Source organism: Dunckerocampus dactyliophorus, chromosome 13, assembly GCF_027744805.1.
Source record: "Dunckerocampus dactyliophorus isolate RoL2022-P2 chromosome 13, RoL_Ddac_1.1, whole genome shotgun sequence".
Classification (NCBI taxonomy): domain Eukaryota; kingdom Metazoa; phylum Chordata; class Actinopteri; order Syngnathiformes; family Syngnathidae; genus Dunckerocampus; species Dunckerocampus dactyliophorus.
The window spans coordinates 29,557,542-29,576,069 of record NC_072831.1 but is presented as its reverse complement, the minus strand read 5'-3'; the positions used below and the strand labels follow the sequence as shown (position 1 = coordinate 29,576,069).

Here is an 18,528-nt window from a genome sequence, read left to right as displayed (position 1 = left end):
AGATAAGAAGACGAACCCTTTATGGGACGCTCACCGGCAGTCCCGCATGAGTCACCAATTACAGAGCCTGGCAGATAAAGACTATCCGGCGAGGCGGACTCACGTGTTTGCGCGTGACGCTCCTCACGTCGCCCACGTACATAATGCGACCCTGATGCCGCACGATCCCCACGCTGATGGAGTCCTCGCACACCTCCGAGGCCACATAGCGGCCCACTTCGATGCCCAGATCTCGCAGCACCAGCAGCCCTGCGCCACATTGGAATCTTACGTCAGGGATCGGACAAACAAGGCTCGGAAGATGGATTCACCATTCTTAATACATTTTTAATCATGACTACTGCAATAATGATACTCATAATAATAATAATACGTATATTATTACTAATATTATAAGAACCGAGGTATTACATCAAAGTGCAGCCCGGGGGCTGTGATTTTATCGGGCCGCAGTCTAAAAATGTAATTTAACGAGGAAACTTAAAGAAAACAACAGCAGCAGTAAAAATGGGAAAGTCAATCAAAAGTCAAAATATTAAAAGAAAAGCTGTCATCTAGCAGGGAAAAAAATCAATTCACAAGAATAAAGTAAAAGTACGAGGAAAAATAGCATTTTAGTGGCATGATGTTGAAATATTCAAGAAAAAAAGTTGTTGAAAACAATGAATAAAGTTGTAATTTTTGGAAACTTGGTTGGGGGAAATGTATAACATGGCAATAAAAAGAAAATATTAGGAGAGGACAATATACAAAAAGATAGTTGAAATATCCTGAAAATGATACAAACAAATCGCCAGCAGAAATGGAAAACAGCAGAGCAAAGCCAAAATGTTAAGAAAAAAAAGTTGCAACTTTACGAGAATAAACTCGTAAGGTGAGGAAAAATTGCATTTTAGTAACAATGTTGAAATAAAGAAAAAATACATTATTTTTAGATTATTAATATTATTATAATTAATATAATTGTTAATATTATAAGTATTATAATTATTATTATTATTGTAATTAATATTATTTTTTTAAGATAAAAAAATATTATGGGAACAAAGAAGATTTTACAAGAGGAAAGCTGAAATGAAATAGTTGGAAAATTAAAAACAGCGGGAATAAATTCAAAATATTAAGAAAAAAAGTCATAATCTGCAAAACAACAAAAGATGCAATTTGGCAAGAATAAACTCGTATTATTATGGAAAAAACGTCATAAAAGGTCTCACCTGTTGCTATGCCGTCAAATAGCGACAAGACCCGAATCGGCTTCCTGTTCTCCACCACAACCGGGGAGTAAAGCTTTGGCGGTTCCTGAAGCGCCGCAGCCGACCATGCGGTGACACGTGAGGAGAAAAGAAATCCATTTGACGTGAATTCAAGGAGGGAGCGTACTTACAAAATCCTGGTCGTGATTGTTGGCGAAGAAGTGCTGGAGCCGGCAGGGCCAGTCAGCGCGACGCTCCAGCAGGCCGTACGCCCCCTTTTGGCCGCACATGAAGCAGTTCCACGGGTCCTCTTTGATTGCGGCGTGGGCCGCTCCTTGGCCGACCAGGAGGTTGACGCACTCCACACAAAAGCACCTGACAGAAAATAAGACATATAAGACAGAAATAAGACAATGAGAAATGTTACAATGATGACAGCCACCACAGGAAGTACTCTACGCAAACCGGAATTGAAAAACAAGGAACTCTCCCAATGCTAACATGTGTGATGACTTATTTATGACCTATTTTCTCTTATTATGTCTACTTTATTGGGTAATAATATTGTAAAGGTGACTATAGGGGTGTTATTTCATGTCTAGGGGGCTCTAATAATGTTAAAAAGCGTATTTAGAAGGTCGTAAACAGGTTTTCTATGCTTAATACATCTTATTGTCTCTTATTATGTGTACTATATTGGGTAATAGGAGTGTAAAGGTGACTATAGGGGTGTTATTTCATGTCTAGAGGGCTCTAATAATGTTAAAACATGTATTTAGAAGGTCGTAAACAGCTTTACAACTATGAAAATATTCCATTTATAAACAAGGTATCCTACTTTGCGGAAATTAAGTAATAGTAATAGTAAGACAAACGTAATAATACGTGAGCTGTAATAGTAAGACAAACGTAATAATGCGTGAGCTGTAACAGTAAGACAAACATAATAATACGTGAGCTGCAGCTCACCGGCAACAGTTGTTGTTCCCGCACATGAGCACCTCGCGTCCACCGCAGCAGATAGTGCAGTACGACTGGTAGCCGTCGTCGTCGTACTGATACGCACACTCCAGGAAGCAGTTCTGAAAAACAGAAGGCGCTGTTATGTTAGGAGAAATACTTGAAGCAGCCAGTAGTTGGCGGCGAGTGAAAGCCGACCTTGCAGCCCTGGCACATTCCTCCTGCAAACAGCGGGTGCTCGATGCTGACGTTCAGACTTCCACACGAGATACAAATATCTGTGGGGAGAAATGATCAGCAGTTGTCAGACATGACGAAATGATGTCTGAGGTGGCGCATGTGCAAAATCAAATTGGCTTCCCTGAGCGCTCGGGCGACTTACCCTCGATGCTGCGGCACTTTTGTCTAACTTCATGAATGAGTCTCTCTGAGGCGGCAAAAACAAGGTAGAATAAGTAAATGCAGTCTGGAAATGCTTTCAGAGCTTATTGTTACGCTACTTGATGACTCGCATTTAGGAGCACGAACGGTGCTAGGACGGATGCCTGCTGTACGCCACAGGAGTCAGCTTCATGTGACCTGAAGTCTTAATATATTGACGGACAGGTGTCCTTCGTCCAATATATATATGCACCAAAAGAATGGAAAACATTTGATGCTACAGGAAGGGTCACAGAACAGATCCCTGCGGTACCCCACATGAATCTGTTACGGAGAACCCAAAAATACCCACAGTGGAACAGCGAACAGTTGCGATTTAGCATTCATAGATCTGCAAATTCGCTGCTCTTTTCGTCCCCCCCAATTTTTTTTTTCTCCGAAAATTGGCCATTTCTTTTTTGCAGAAAACACATCACATCACCCCAGGTTGGTCTTTACAGGCAAAATGTAAAAAAAAAACAAAACACAATTTTTAAATGTTTGTCCTTATGCTTAAGCAGGGGTTACTGGACGGGGGTTAAGCCTTTTGGGACCAGCAGTAAAGTATTGATGGACAGGCGTGCGGTGCTGGTTGCAGTTTTTTCACATCATTGTTTTGTCGTTGCTCACATCTGCAGCCACTAAGCGTAACGTTCTCCTCGAGGCGAGTCCGCGCTTTGCTTCCAACGAGAAATGACAGGCGAGGTTGCTTACCTCGCGTCCTTTCGTCGATGATGTTCTTGACCTTGGGTTTCTCTGCTGTGCTTTTGCGAGGCTTTTTGGCCGGCGGAGGCATGTAGGCCGCTGCTTCTGGCTCCACCCACATTTCCGGGTAAACCTCTTTGTATGGGTTGCGCTCCTCTGGGGGTACCGACCACAGGGGGGATTGATTGTGCAGCCATCAGTTTCATCATGAAAGACATCAGAGTTGAAGCTTGACTTTTTTGTCTCTTTCTTACCTTCTGGTGGCTCCAAACCTTGAGGTCCGCTAGGCTGGAACCCTGCCATGGCCCACTCTATCATCTCCCTGTTCAGAAGCTCCACCGATTTGGAGGTTTCGCTCTCATCGCTGTCAGGGCAGGCATCAAACACTTTGCCTGCTCGGCTGCCTGCCGCCTGGGAATTAGGGTTAGAGGTTCGGGTTAGGTTTAAGGGGTAGTGTTAGGGTTAGATTTAGGTTTAAAGGGTAGGGTTAGGGTTAGTTTTAAGGGTTAGAGGGGTTAGGGCAGGGTTAGGTTTAAGGGGTAGGTGTTAGGGTAGGGGTAGTGTTAGGGTTAAGGGGTAGGGGTTAGGGTTAGATTTAGGTTTAAGGGTTAGAGGAGTTAGGGCAGGGTTAGGTTTACGGGGCAGGGGTTATGATTAGGGTTAGAGGAGTTAGGGCAAAGGTGTTCAAGCTTTTTCCAGCGAGGGCTGCATACTGAAAAATCAAAGGATGTGTGGGCCACGTTTCCATTTCGTCAACCAACCCATGTGGATGTGCAAAGATGTTTCTTACATTTAAAGCATGCATGTCAGCTTGGTGTTATCAGTCGTGACCAAGCGTGTTATTAGTATGAACCTTTTGTCATGACATTACACATTTTTTTTACAAATATTTTACCTTTATTGTCATCCATGTTTTTGCCTCTTAATGTTATGTCTGCATTCTCATAATATTTGGACTGTATTGTAATATTAGAACTTTGACCCAACCTGCTGTCTTTAAAATTGCAACTTTATGCTTGTTTTGTTTGTCTCATATTTCAACTTTTTACTTTGTTTTTTTCTTTACTCTTGTAAAATTACTGCTTTTTTCATTTTTTGCTATTTTCTCTTTCATAGTTTAGACTAAATGCCCCCCAGGCCACACTTTGGACACCACTGGGTTTGGGCATGTGAAACATTTCAGCTGCTGATGCTACGCCTGAACTTCAGGGGTCTGCAGATGTTGGGGGGGTTGGGGGGTGTAGCATACCTGAAGCACCTCGTAGATGGCTTTCCTGTACATAGGCTGCTTGTTGTAGGTTGCTTGGTGAAAGGCATTGTTGAAGGAACTAAAAGGCAAGAGTTTCTCAACGCAAACCTGCCAAAGCATCCAGAAAAGGTCGTTCCCTGTCAGTGATGTCACGTGATGGCAAGGGAAGCTACGTACGTAGAAACTCTCCAAGAAGGAAATGCTGACCACTGAGAATTTTCCGTCTCCGAACCACATGACCCATCTGGTTCCCTCGGCGGCTCTGCTCCGTCCCGTCATCCACCAGGACACGACGCGTCCCGGCCACCACGAAAACCCTCGCAGCTTCCCCCAGATCAGATCGCCGATGCCAAAACCGCGATCGTCCTGCAAACGCAGCGAGATGTAAAGGAAACGAGGATCTGGGATCTTAGTCGCCAAAAAAGGAGGTGGGATTTGTGTATCAGCAAGATTTTCTAATTGGGCTGTAGAAATGTTACAGTATCGTGAGGAAAGCTGTCCTTTTACAAAAATAAATACAATAAAAATGATCAAGATTCGCTGCAATGTTGCAAAAAAAACAACAAATTTTGAAAAAAATGTCAGAATTTTACAAGAATCAATTCAAAATGTTGTGAGCCGAAAGTGCAAAACTTTATGACAATACTAATAATGACAAATGCAAAAAGTTGTTGTCTTATGAGAAAAAAAAATCACAATACACTAAGTCCCCAACTAACGAACACAACTGGTTCCAGACGACCGTTCTTAAGTGGAATTGTTCTTAAGTAGGGTAAAAGGTAATATTAGCAATGATATAGGTACTACATGTACGTGTATACATATACAGTATATGTGTATGTATGTAAATATGAGTTTGGATGCAGTAGTAATATTAAACCAGGATAATTAATGAAAAAAACAATAATAAAAGTGATATAATAATACGTAATGATAAATGTTATTTACCTTTGAAGAGGAGTGGTCGAGCATACGTCGTTGTGGAGGAGTTGGAGGAGGAGATATTGAAAAAAAGGACAAATGGTGGTGGTGGTTAGACTCTTCTAAAAGAGGTAGTGTTCTGTGGGTGGTGTAGAATTAAGCAGGCCTATTAACTCTTCATCAACTTAATAATCACACGCTCTGTCAGGGTTGTATCATTTAGCTTTCCATTTAGCTTTACACTGTATCTCCCCAGTCTAACTCTTCCTCTGTTGGTCCCATTAGCAGTGTCACAGTGCCCTCTACTGGTCAAGCATGTACAGTAGCAGTAGAAATACTGATTGAGCGACTACAAGGCAAAATAAAATAAAATATAGACCAGTCGGCTTTGTTCGTATCTCCGAATGTTCGCTAGTCAGATGTTTGTAAGTTGGGAAATTAGTGTATTTGTAGAAATTTTATTATATTATTTTGATTGTAATATTATTTTGAGAATAAATTGCAAATATTATGACAGTTTGGGAGGAAACGTGGTCATTTAACGACAATACATTCAATCAAATTATGTTTTTTTTCCCCACAAAAAAATGCCCAAATTACTAGGCTAAAATTGGAATATTTAGAGACCATTTTCAAAATTCTCCAGGAATTAATTCAAAATATTACGAGACTGAAGTTGGAAATGATGAGAAAAAGAAGGCGTCATTTTTGTAAGGATAAATGCAAAACATGACGACGGTTCAGTCTGAACATTACAAGGAAAACCTTCTAATCTTACAAGAACAAATTCTAAATAAGAAGTGACATTTGTACAAATATTACTTGGAATATTTTTTTGATATGCTAGTTTAGTTTAGAAAAGGAATAAATTCAATAAAAGCATTCCAATACTATATTATTCTTTGTCATATTATTTCTACAGAAAGATGCGAAAAAGATGTGACAGCCGAGTGCCGAGTCATGAAAGTTAAGCTGATATCGTAACCGGACTGATATCAAGGCTGCAACATCGGTATTGTATCGGGGTTGAAAAAGTAGCATTGGGACGCTCCTTACCTCATACTCTGGTTCAGTGTCTCCAGACTTGGGGGATGTCTTGTCTCCGCCTACGATGGCCACGGGCTCGGGGGTGGTGGCTACAGTGGGGGAGGCGGGGTCAGTAGGCTGCTGTTGCTGCTGCTGCTGCTGTTGCTGCGGGAGTGACGGCTGTGATTGCGACGGATGCTGAGGCTTCAACTGAGGCAGACTGTGCGGCGGAGGCGGAGGCTGCTGCTGCTCGGAAGGCGGTGGACACTGACTCAGGGAGAGTTCTTGTTTCCGGCTCTCTTTCGTCTCCTTCTCGTCGTCGGGGTCGGTTATTGCGTTCATGGCTGACATCAGTTTGGCCTTTTTCTCTGCCTGGAACACAGCGACAGTGGAAAACCACACACTTGATACCCTTTTCTCAGACATACTGTACATGTATGTTGCGCATGTAGAGGGCCTTGAAAGCACGGATCACGCCTGGGGCCTTGGGCTGAATCAGTGATGCCTCCAGGATATCCCCCTTCCTCCATGAGGGCTTCACGTGTGTTCATGTATGCAGAGGCGGCCTCTCCGTGGTCTTGTTGTGGACGGTTCAAGCCCTTTTTGCCTTCTTGATGGTACAAACTGAACATTCATTTATTCCGTGATGGTGCCCTACAGCTGCGGACGTCCTACCTTCCTTCAGCACGTCCTCAATGAAAGTAAAGCGCGTTATAGCGAGGGAACGCCCTATTTCAGCTTCTCAAATAGTGGGGCGGGACCTCCTGGGGGACGGGGTGAGTGCGGGGGGGATGTGAGAGGCAGAGAGTACTTTCAAAGTTAGTGCACACCTGCCAACATGTACTAATTTATCGTACTCAACTTGCAATTTGACTCTTGAATACGCTGGCACGCTTCCCAGCGCTCCATTTTGTGGCATTTTCCTGCTTTCAGTTTGGAGTCCAGTCTGCACGGTACAGATGCATCAATACACATGATCAGGTTCTCAATAGTATGTCAAATTGGGGGTGGGACCCCTGGGGGGCATGACAGAAAATAATTGCAAACCAGTGCTTTAATCCCATAATATTGGAACTTTCCCCAACCTAATTTTCCAAAAATGACAACTTCATTTTGTTTTGTTTTTCATAATATTAAGACTTACAAAAACTAATAATGATTCTTGAATATTTTAACTAAAATGACATTATTTTTCCTCCTAATATTAAACTTTATTTTCCTAAAATTGCAACTTTTTCCTCTAAATATTTTGACGTCATTCTCATTAAATTACAGCACTGCTTTTTCCATTTCTGCTGTTGTTGTTTTTATTTATTTTCCAACTATTTCAACTTTCTTCTTGTCATTTTTATTCTCTGAATGATGACTTTATTCCCGTGATATTTTAACTTTATTCTAGTAATTCTTTACTTTTTCTGCAACCTAATTTTCCAAGTCAGTCTTTGCTGTTTGTTTCCCATTTTCACCGTTTTTGTTGACATTTTCCAAATATTTCCGTCACCCGTCTATGATGTCATCAGTGGTTGACTCCGTAGTTCTTGGCTCGCTAACACAGTTACGCCACAAGTCTCAAAAATGTGAACACAAAACACCTTCTCATGCTTTCACACACATAAAAGAGTTAGAACGCTAACCCACCAAGTGTTTCCTTTTAACAGCTAGCAACATAGCCTAGCCTAGCCTAGCATAGCATCGTAGAGGCTTGTCAGTGTTGTGGTTTGGATGTGGTGGTACCTGACCCTTTGGATCAGAGAGGATCCTGGCTCATTGCAATCCTGACAGCTGTCCCCCTTCGTGCAAGCCGTGCTAGTTTAGCATGTAAACGCTGGTCACACTATAGGCGCCACACAGCTGTGCTCACTTACTGTGCTCCAGCCCCTCTCAGGTTCCCAATGCAAGCATGCAAAAAACCCCCAGAAGAACCTCCGCTCTCTCCGTAAACAATAGCCCCTTTAAGAGGAGGCAGGGCCTCCTGCTCGAAGGAGAAGTGCTGTATAAATATCCATGCTGCAGCGGCGGCCGGGCGCTTCACAGGCCTCAGGCCGCATGTGCACACTGGAGTCAGTGTTGCTTCCAGATGGCCCACTGAACCCGACCCGCAACACGCCCGTGCATGCTCGTGCACGCCGACAGACAATCTGGAAACAGGACTTGCGCCTGAGGTGGTGGTGTTTCTGCTACGGCCGCTATAAGGTCCAAGGGGGGGGGGGGACACTGGGTGGGGGAGGAGTGAAAGTACAGTGGCTATAAGAGAGATTTGCCTTTGGACTTCTTCCCAGTTGGAAATGCACTCCCTCTCTTTTTGGGAGGGGGCCTCACGCTCCCAGTGTGTGTGTAAGACTCTTCTAGAAAGACTGGGGTGGGGGGGTTAGTGTAAAGGATCTAACCAAGACTCACAATGTGGTCTTTATCATTTCCGCGCGCCTGCCCGTCCCTGACAGCTCAGGAAGACTTTTCATGATCAAACACAAGCAGCGGGGGGGGGGGGAGCGAGAAGAAGAGAGAAGAAGAGAAGAAGAGAGAAGAAGAGAAGAAGAGAGAAGAAGAGAGAAGAAGAGAAGAAATGAAGAAGAGAGAAGAAGAGACAAGAAGAGAGAAGAGAAGAAGCGAGAAGAAGAGAAGAAATGAAGAGGAGAGAAGAAGAGAAGAAGAGAGCCGAGCCTAACCTGGGACGTCACCCAAGTTAGGTGACGTCCCACAAAGTCTCCATTAGGACACCACCAGCTTCACTGCTGTATCGGCCCCCACCCCTCATCTTCCACACTACTACGTGTTTATGAGCACCAAATATCAACACATTTCTCACAGGGGTGTCCAAAGTGTGGCCCGGGGGCCATTTGGTGCTGCTGGTTAGCCCGAGACATTCAAAAATAGCATTGAAGTCAAAAGAAAAAAACAACACAGCAAAAATGGAAAAGAAATGTGCAGTAATCTGATGAAGTGGAGCCAAAATGTGAAAGAAGTTGTATTCTAAGAAGTAAAAAGTCACACATGCGCACGCACGCACTTTGATTTGTTCACTTACATAATATTAAAAAAAAAACAAAAAAGGAAACCAGAAAAATTCCCTCCCGACACCAAAAAGTCACCCAAAACTGAGAAGAGCCCTCCTGAGCGACATCGTGCATGTTTAAATAAGAAGTCGAATAAAGAGGTACATTTTGGAAAATGAGGTTGAGGAAAAAGTCACAATATTACGGCAATGAAACCTCAATAGAAAGTTGAAATCATTGAAATGCTGATGAAACAGCTGTCATTTTACCAGAATAAAGTCAAAATATCAAAAGAAAAAAGTCGTATTCCAACGAGAAAAAATGGTAAACTTTCTTCTCGTAGTTGCGACTTTATTGCCGTAATATTTGGACGTTACTCTCTTGAACGTTATCACTTTTCCCGCAACCTAATTTTCCAAAAATGACAACTTCACTCCTTGTTGTGTTTGTTTTTTCTTTACCGTTTCAACTTCATGCTACTAAAACACATCATTTTTCCTCATAACATCACAAGGCTTTCGTGCGCCATTTCTCCTCGTTAAAATGCGACATTTTTCTCTTCATGCTTTGACTTTATTCTCACAGAACGACAGCTGTTTTTTTACATTTCCGCTGCTGTTTTTTTATTTTCCAACTATTTCAACTATTTCTTCGTAATTCCGACTTCACCCCCATAACATTTCATAACATAAAATATCCTAACTTTTTCCGCAACCTCATTTTCCAAAAATTACAACTTTGTTTTGTTTGGTTTTCGTCGACCAAAAATCATCTTTAATATTACAAATTCATGCTCGGAAAAGGACATTATTTTTCCTCCTAATACTACTCTCTATCTTACTCTCATACTTGTTTTTCTTCATAATTTGACTTTATTCTTGTAAAATGAATGCGTTTGTTTGTTTTTTTCACTGGCTTGCATTATTGAACGTATTGGTGGTGTTTCAGATGCAGGTCAATGATGGCCTTCCAGGTCAAATCAAGTTTTTGTGATTTGTCAGGAAGCACGACGTACTTGAGGCCGTCTACTTCCTGTTCCTTTGTTGCAAGTCAAACAGTCCAGTGCGGCCAAAAGGATAAATGAGCATATTTCGGGACCCGCAGTGAAACAGCAAACACTTTGAGCCAAAGGGGAAAAACTTCTCCTCCTTGCATGCCTCCCCGCCCCCCAACCCCCCCTTTAGGCTGGGGATGGTCCACAACACATCTTTTGGAAATAGCTGCAGTCAGCATATTTTTCCTTTCACACTGCGGACGTGCACGCTAACGCTTCCGGTGCTAGCAAACAAACACGCGCGGTGCACATGCCCAAACACGCCACCAGCCTCATCATCCAGTGTGGAGGGGGGTGCCCCCCCCACCCCTTTCTCCCTCAAAAGCATGAGCATTTCTTTGTCTGGGAATTCAGGGTCAGGTGGTCGGCCAGCACGTTTGTGATTGGCTGAAGGCGACTTCGGCGTCCGACTAGCAAAACCTTGGCAGCCCGCCAGGAGCCCGTCTCACAAGCTCGGCCGAAAATTTGCTACAAACGTCACGCTTTAGCCTCGTGTGCATTAGCACCAGGCCAGGGGGGAGGGTACGGGGGAGTGTGGGACATACGGTACGCACGGTAGCGCTTGTCCCACGTACACATCGCATACACACGGGGGCCAACCTGCGGGCCTAGGGGACATTTGCGGCTCACGGCTGTTTTTTATTGGCCCGCAGCGCATTCTAAAAATATCATTTGACAGAAAAACTTTAAAAAAAAAAAAAAACGGCAAAAATGGAAAAATCAGCAGTAACTTTACAAAATAAAGTCAAAATATGAAGAGAAAAATTGTAAATCTAACGAGAAAAAGTGGAGAGGGAAAATAATGTCATTTTGGTAACATAAAGTTGAAATATTAAAGAAAAAAAACAAAAAAAGGACAATTAGGTTGAGGAAAAAATTATAATGTTACAAGAATAAAGTCAAAATATTACTTGTATATTGCAATAAAGCCATCATTAAGAGAAGAACATATAAGAAACCCCCAGCAGACATTTTACTATTATAAACTTACAATATTATGAGAAAAAATGTTTAATTTCATGAGAATAAACTCATAATATTATGAGGACATATGAAGTCATTTTAGTCGCATAGACTTGAAATATTCAAGAAAAATGTGTTACTTTTTAAAGAAAAACAAAGCTGCAATTTTTGGACAGCCTGGTTGCAAACAAAGATGTCATGTTATGAGAGTCAAGTCAGAATATTACAGCAATAAAATCACAATTAAGTCAAGAAAATGTACTTGAAGAAAGTTAAAAAAACAAACAACAAGAGCGGAAATACCAAAAATGCAGATGTAATTTTACTATAATAAAGTTGAAATATTAAGAGAAAAAGGTTGTCATTTCACGAGATGAACTCAACGTACACTAGGTCCCCAACTTACGAACACCCGAAATAACATTTATCATTACGTATTATTATATCACTTTTATTATTGTTTTTTTCATGAATTATCCTGGTTTAATATTACTACTGCATCCAAACTCATATTTACATACATACACATATACTGTATATGTATACACGTACATGTAGTACCTATATCATTGCTAATATTACCTTTTACCCTACCTAGGAATAAAGTCATAATGTTATAGGAATAAAGTCGTAATGTTATGGGAATAAAGTCATAATGTTATAGGAATAAAGTCGTAATGTTATGGGAATAAAGTCGTAATGTTATGGGAATAAAGTCATAATGTTATGGGAATAAAGTCATAATGTTATGGGAATAAAGTCAAAAAAGAGCCAAGAGTGAAGTAGCTGTTCCTGTAATAACAGGCTTGCACCTCCAGCACGTGACAAAGCTGCGATGAAGCACACAGGAATGAGTTAGCATATCTACACGTGTTGCTTTACTAGATCAAAGTGGCATCCTTTCATGTTTCACCACGTGGCCCACGCTGGAGGACAAGGTTTGGACACCCCTGCCATAAACACACTTCCGTTCCTCCAAACTGATGTTGACGACCCTTTGAACTCCTGAACCGGAAAGGAACCAGAAGGAAAGACGAGCTAGCAACAAGTGTTCCTCTGCAGGAGGCCTTCAGAAACTACTCAAGAAGAACAGTTCAGCACAGCCGCATGCCATTCCTCCCCCACCCCGAAAAAAAACCTCAGTAACAACTGGCAGCTCGAAGGAAGGAAACGCGGGCGCCACTGCAAGAACCCTTCATGTGGTGTCAGACGAGCCGTCACACACGCTCGGCCGAGGTGTGCTCCACGCCTGATGTCAGGTGGCGGGGGCTGCGGTACTCACCTCCATCTTCCACTTGGCCAGCCACTCCTCCCTGGTCCGCTTGCTAATGTAATACGGGTCACCGGCCTGGAAGGTGACCCTGGGCACGGGCCTCTGGCGAAGGCTGACCTCCCAGCCGACGCCCCCTCGCAGCCTCCCGCGACCTCCCTGTTTGAGGCGGTCACAACAACAACAACAACAACAACAACAAGACAAATGAGCCGCTTTCATCGACGCCCCCGGAGTCTGCCCGGCAACCCGCCTCCACGCTTCCTTTCGGCGAGCGACACAAACGACTTCGCACGAAAACACACCCAACCGGCGTCCATCTGGGAGCTTGGGCCAGCACTGGCAAACCCCACCCACTGGTCACATGGGCCCGTCACTTGAAATCTACAGCCGCTCCCTGAACAACACCGTGTTTTCATATTGGGGCCTTAAAGACAGCTTGTGTTGTATAGAGGATCTTTGACTAGCGTTTTTACAGCAGGACCTTAAAAACGACTTCCATCATAATGAAGATCTTTGACAAGCTCTTTTGAAGCAGGTCCTTAAAAAGAGCACAGCACTCCTGTCATCTTGAGGATCTTCGACTGGCAGAGCCACTCTATAAGAGCTTACAGTAGAGCTTTAAAAACAGCCCCTGTCTTTTCATTTTTTTCAGGTACACCTTAAATACCGCAGAGCACTCCTGTCATATTAAGGATCTTTGCCTGGCATTTTTGCAGGAAGTCCTTAAAAACAGCACAGGGCTCCTGTCATGTCCAGGATCTTTGACTGGTGTTTATGGACAAGTCCTCTCATTAGAGGATCTTTGGCTTTCTTTTTTTGCAGTAAGTCCTGAAAAACAGCCCCTACAAACAGCTCCTGTCATATAGAACATCTTTGAATAGCATTTTTGAATAGCTCAGTAGTCCTGTCATATAAAGAGGATCTTTGACTAGCATTTTTAGCTTAGGGCCATGAAAACAGCTTCTGTCATATAGAGGATCTTTGACTAGCGTTTTTGATTGGGCAGCTTAAAAATGGCTTCTGTCATATAGAGGATCTTTGACTAGCATCCTTGACTGGGCACATTAAAAAAGGCTTCTGTCATATAGAGGATCTTTGACTGGTGTTTTTGCCATAGGTCCTAAAAAACAGCAGAGCAGTCTTGTCACATAGAGGATCTTTGACTAGTGTTTTTTGCAGGAGGTCCTTAAAAACAGCTTCTGTCTTATAGAGGATCTTTGACTAGCACTATTACCATAGGACATCAACAACGGCAGGGCTCTCCTGTTGTATTGAGGATCTTTGAGTAGCATCTTAAAAACAGCACTGTCATATAGAGGATCTTTTGACTGGTGTTTCTGCTGCACTCTCGTCATCAGATTATCTTTGACTAGTTTTATGCAATAAGTCTTTCAAAACAGCTCCTGTCATATAGAGGATCTTTGACTAGCGCTTTTGCAGTCCTTAGTGTCCTGAAAACTGGTTGCCAGAATAAATGAGTAGAACACTCGTGGGATGGGACTTGGTACCAAATGAGCATCTCCTCTTTTGCATCCCAAAACATCAGCTAGCGGTGGTACAAAGCAGCTTGCTAGCACGCAAGCTTCTGCGTAAGAATCCAGCATTAGAAAGTTTGGGACGCCTCCCGGGAAGAACCTTGCGCCAACGTACCTCGCTGTTCACTGCCCGGCTGGCGTCCTCCTCGGCGTGCTCCACGTCTGCGGAGGAAACACAGCAGAAGCCTTGAGAACCAACGCTAGACTAATAAGACAGAATAAAGGACGCTTGTTTTTTTCTTGTCTGAAAAAGAAAGCTTGTCTTATATTGAAGGTCCAGAGGTTTATACATGCAAAGCTTTTCTTTTTGTCTGTTTTCTTTTTTTGTCATTCCATTCATATTTTTCTCATTTGTATTATTTTGAGGTCTAGAAAAAAGAGGCGTTTGGGTTCAGGTTCCGCTGCAGAAATGCTTTGTGGAATGTCTTAAAGAGCGTGTCGAGATTTGCACATACAAATCAGCAGGTAATGCCAAACAACGTCTCCCCGAGCTTTTCTTCCAGTCACACACACGGCAGTGACCCCACAGAGATGCACCGCAATCCAGCATTTATTTCATTCATTTTGCTTTTTTTTCCATCATTGATTTTGTCTTGAATAATATTCTTCCAAAAACAAGAGGGGCTGTCTCCTATTGCAGGTGCTCTTATATTTGGGCCGGTACGGTAAATTGACTTTGATGACCGCTCTTTGGCGTAAAACCACGAGATAGCAACTACAAATGCGACTGGCTTCTTTTTTGGACTATAAGTCACTCCGGTACGACGGAGTATTGGGGCCACATAAAATAAAAATCCGAGGTTTCAAAAATAAAGTCGTAAATTTACGTGAAAAAAGTGGTAAATTACGAGAAAAACGTTCATTTAGGAGAAAAAGGTGTTCGTATTGGGTGTGATGGTGTCATACATGTCAAGTGGAAGGAAGGAAACGTTCCTCTTGCTTCAGGCAAGCTTTCATTTACAACGTGGCAGCAAAACACAGCAGTCGAACATTTAGCATCTAGATTAGCATACGCCGCCCTGTGGCCCTTGCTGGAAGACGTTTGGACACACCTGAACTACCTAACAGCAAAAATAACATACCCGGGAGCCTGAACGGGCTTAATGAACATAACAAGCCAGCAAGTCCAACAAGCTTACCAGTAAGCAAGTTCACCGAGCTCCCAATCTCATGCCTCCTCACCGAATTCCCATTTCAAACCATGTTAAATGATAGATCGAGATATATTTATGGACAAGTTGCAGGAGCAGCCAAAAGGTGTGCCAAGTAGAGTAGCAGCAGCTAATGACGGCTAGTGGTGATTACAGGTCAACCAGGTGATTCGCAACAGCCGACCTGTTCTCCACTCAGCAGGGACGTCAGCCGGGCAGCTTTAGGCAGCGTCCAAGCAAAACACAACGACGGCAGGAAGATGTTTTTCTGCTGGACAGGAGAAGCTTGAGGTGTGATTTCAACATAGCGTAAAAGCGCTGCCGCTAAAAGTAAACATTCCCCTTGCTGAGTTCAGACGTTATCAGAACGCCACTCCAGGCCGCCCTTTCTGAACAGTCCGCTCTCTTAGCAGCCTCTTCACTTCTTTGTTGGTCTCCTGCCCTGCCGCGCGACTCGTTTCTATCCTGGCCTCTGTTTGGGATTCATGACTGCAGAACAAATCAGTGAGCCGCTGGGTTTCTTTGGTTTGTGGGGAGGCAGCAAGGGTTGCCCGCTGAGCTATCGGATACTCTGCCATTCTGAACCGAGTCCAGGTCTCACCGCAGCGCAGGAGCTCGGGTCCTTCACAGACCCCTCTTAGAAGCCAATCCATCCACCTGGATGGATAGAACCCCCACTACTAGGAACCTGACATGGGGATGGGTCAGTGCAGGGGTGTCCAAAGTGCGGCCCGTGGGCCATTTGTGGCGCATTTTAAAAATATGATTTGACAAGGAAACTAAAAAAAAGACAAACCAGCAGTCATGTGACACTGCAGTGGTAATCTGACAAGAATAATGTTGTCATATTATGCAGGAAAAATAACATTCTTTTAGTGCTAGAACGTTGCTTTTTAAAGTTGGAAAATTATGAGAAACAAAACAAAATATTTGAAGCTTTATAATAATAATAATAATGCTGATTATTATTATTTCTACCAATGCCGACATGCGTGCCAAACATGTTGTGGTCTCCAGTGAAACAAGAGCAGCACTCACATTTGGTCGGGTGTTCCAGTTTCCGCCTCCCTCGCTTCTTGTGCGGCACGGCCTGGCCGTCCTGCAGCGGTCTGTCCTGCTGGGCGGGACCCTGAGCCTGCACGCTGTCCTCCGGCCGGCAGGAGGAAGAGAAGGAGGAGGAGGAGGAGGATGAAGGCTCCCTGAGGATCCCGTTCTCCACTTCCCTCCTCTCCGGCTTGGGGAAGCAGGCGTCGGACGTCCTGTCTCTGTGCCCGCCCACGTCCCCGTTGTAGGACAGCGGTAGCGACGGCCCCGGGCGGGGGTTTCCGCTGGCGGCCTCTTTGAAGTAGATCCCTACCTGCAAGCGCGGGGAAAGCCGGTTAGCATTGGTGGCCCCGCCCATTAAAATGCCTCGTTAGACATGCTAGCATACATGTGATACACATAACCTTTTAGCATCATTACACTACGCTCAAGGACGTTTTGTTGGACGGCGAGCACGCTCTTCAACCAAACTTGCTCACATCTGACACACACGTGCTCACCAGTCCCCTAAAGGCACGTACTAAATTCCGTGGCGATTCTGCAAAACACAGTAAAGTCACAGCGTTCTTTTGCAGAGCTGTGAGAGAAATTTCAAGACTTACAGGGGTTGAACAACAGTGCCACCTTGTGGAGCACAGTAGGGGTGCATGTTTTGTGTGCACGGCTTCAGGAGCAGAAGGAGAAGTAGACAGAAAAGGGCAACTAAAGCACTCACACGCACTACTCAGCTCGGCTTCATTTCACCTGCTGTGCCTCCTGGGATCAGTCATGCAGGAAGCTCACCGCCTTTACTGCGAGCGAGGGACTTCCTGCCCGTGTTGCAGCCTTTTATTGCGACGGCACGCAAACATGCCAAGAATGTTGGCTGCTTGGACGCTACACCAGAAAGACACGCCCACCAGAAGGACATGCCTGCTTCAAACATTTCATCCTGTTCGTGCGTGTGTGCGCGTGCCTGTGTGTGTGTGCGTGGACATGACAGCTGCCACAACATGGACTCTGGTTGCCGCCTCTCAAGTCTTGAAAAGACAAAAAGAGAAAAGGCGCGAGGAGGCGGTGTGTAAAAATAGAAGGATTTAGTGGGTCAGCGGGAGCACAAAGTGGGACATGTCTTCTGAGGATTAGAAGAAGAAGATTTTGGCTATCAAAGCACTTTGCAGTCCACGTGTGTTGGAAGACAACACATTATGTGTGATACAGATTTATTACTTACCAATTTTATATGTGTTGCAAATTGTGCAGGGGTGTCCGAAGGTTTGACCAGCGAGGATGTAACTTTGCCACTTTGGTATTTAGCAAAGCAACACGTGTGGATATGCTACATTGGTTTTACTCATCATATTACATCTTTATTCTCTCAAAGTCACATGTAACATAGTCACATGACACACACGTTAGCAACACAAGCACAGCTCAAGTATGTGATGCTAACATGCTAACATTACGCTCACATTTGAACAGCAATGTCATGCCGGCTTAGCCTGTTTGCTAAAGCGATGAGGCGTACACCTTCCACGTCCGTAGCTGACTGACGGCTGGTTGGCGGAGCTTCATTTTAAGATGTGTGGTGAAGCCTGAGGCAGCGGGTTTTTCCTTCGTGGCGTCATGTAAGTTGAAAAGCCGGCGTTTGAGCGCCTCTTCTCTCCAAAGTGAAGCAATCAAGCGAGGGAGACGGTGAGGATGTTTATTGTGTGTACATTACTGTTAGCATGTCATGAAAGGGGGGGGGGGGTTAGGGGTCCTACAAATCCGTCAGCAACCACGGCGAGTTCAACAGATTTTTTGTTGTCTGAGCCTGCAGAGTGTACTGATTCCGACCCTTGACCTCGGGCGGGGGCCGCACGGAGGTCACCGGGTCGCTAACATGTTGCGTAATCGTGCGCAATCATCCTCGCTTTATGGCACCTGTTAAGAAGAGGTCACGGGGTCACGCTGAGGCTGAGTTTTAACCACCGCAAACATTCCAGCGCTTGACGGACAGAGGTTAAAGGTCAGAGTCAGAGAGACTTTCATATCTGCAGCGAGTCGTCAAAGGTGA

The 18,528-nt window shown here is 44.1% G+C and overlaps 1 protein-coding gene across 12 annotated transcripts in view; it reads right to left on the bottom strand.

The window, feature by feature from the left end:
• The window catches only part of LOC129192105 (dihydropyrimidinase-related protein 5-like), a 52,664-nt gene that overhangs the window by 25,599 nt on the left and 8,537 nt on the right, over positions 1-18,528 (bottom strand). For 6 of the 12 annotated variants that reach the window (XM_054795667.1, XM_054795668.1, XM_054795665.1 and 3 more), the window contains 13 exons: positions 16,485-16,803; positions 14,411-14,457; positions 12,770-12,916; positions 6,508-6,849; positions 4,531-4,896; positions 3,536-3,692; positions 3,291-3,437; positions 2,539-2,583; positions 2,355-2,434; positions 2,166-2,278; positions 1,388-1,571; positions 1,218-1,302; positions 104-249 (listed from right to left, as the gene is read on the bottom strand). In XM_054795667.1, the coding sequence (XP_054651642.1) occupies positions 104-249; positions 1,218-1,302; positions 1,388-1,571; positions 2,166-2,278; positions 2,355-2,434; positions 2,539-2,583; positions 3,291-3,437; positions 3,536-3,692; positions 4,531-4,896; positions 6,508-6,849; positions 12,770-12,916; positions 14,411-14,457; positions 16,485-16,803 (2,178 nt within the window). Of the gene's footprint in view, positions 1-103; positions 250-1,217; positions 1,303-1,387; positions 1,572-2,165; positions 2,279-2,354; positions 2,435-2,538; positions 2,584-3,290; positions 3,438-3,535; positions 3,693-4,530; positions 4,897-6,507; positions 6,850-8,342; positions 8,720-12,769; positions 12,917-14,410; positions 14,458-16,484; positions 16,804-18,528 lie in introns of those variants that run through there. The other 6 variants (XM_054795669.1, XM_054795674.1, XM_054795671.1 and 3 more) reach the window with 4 other exon arrangements.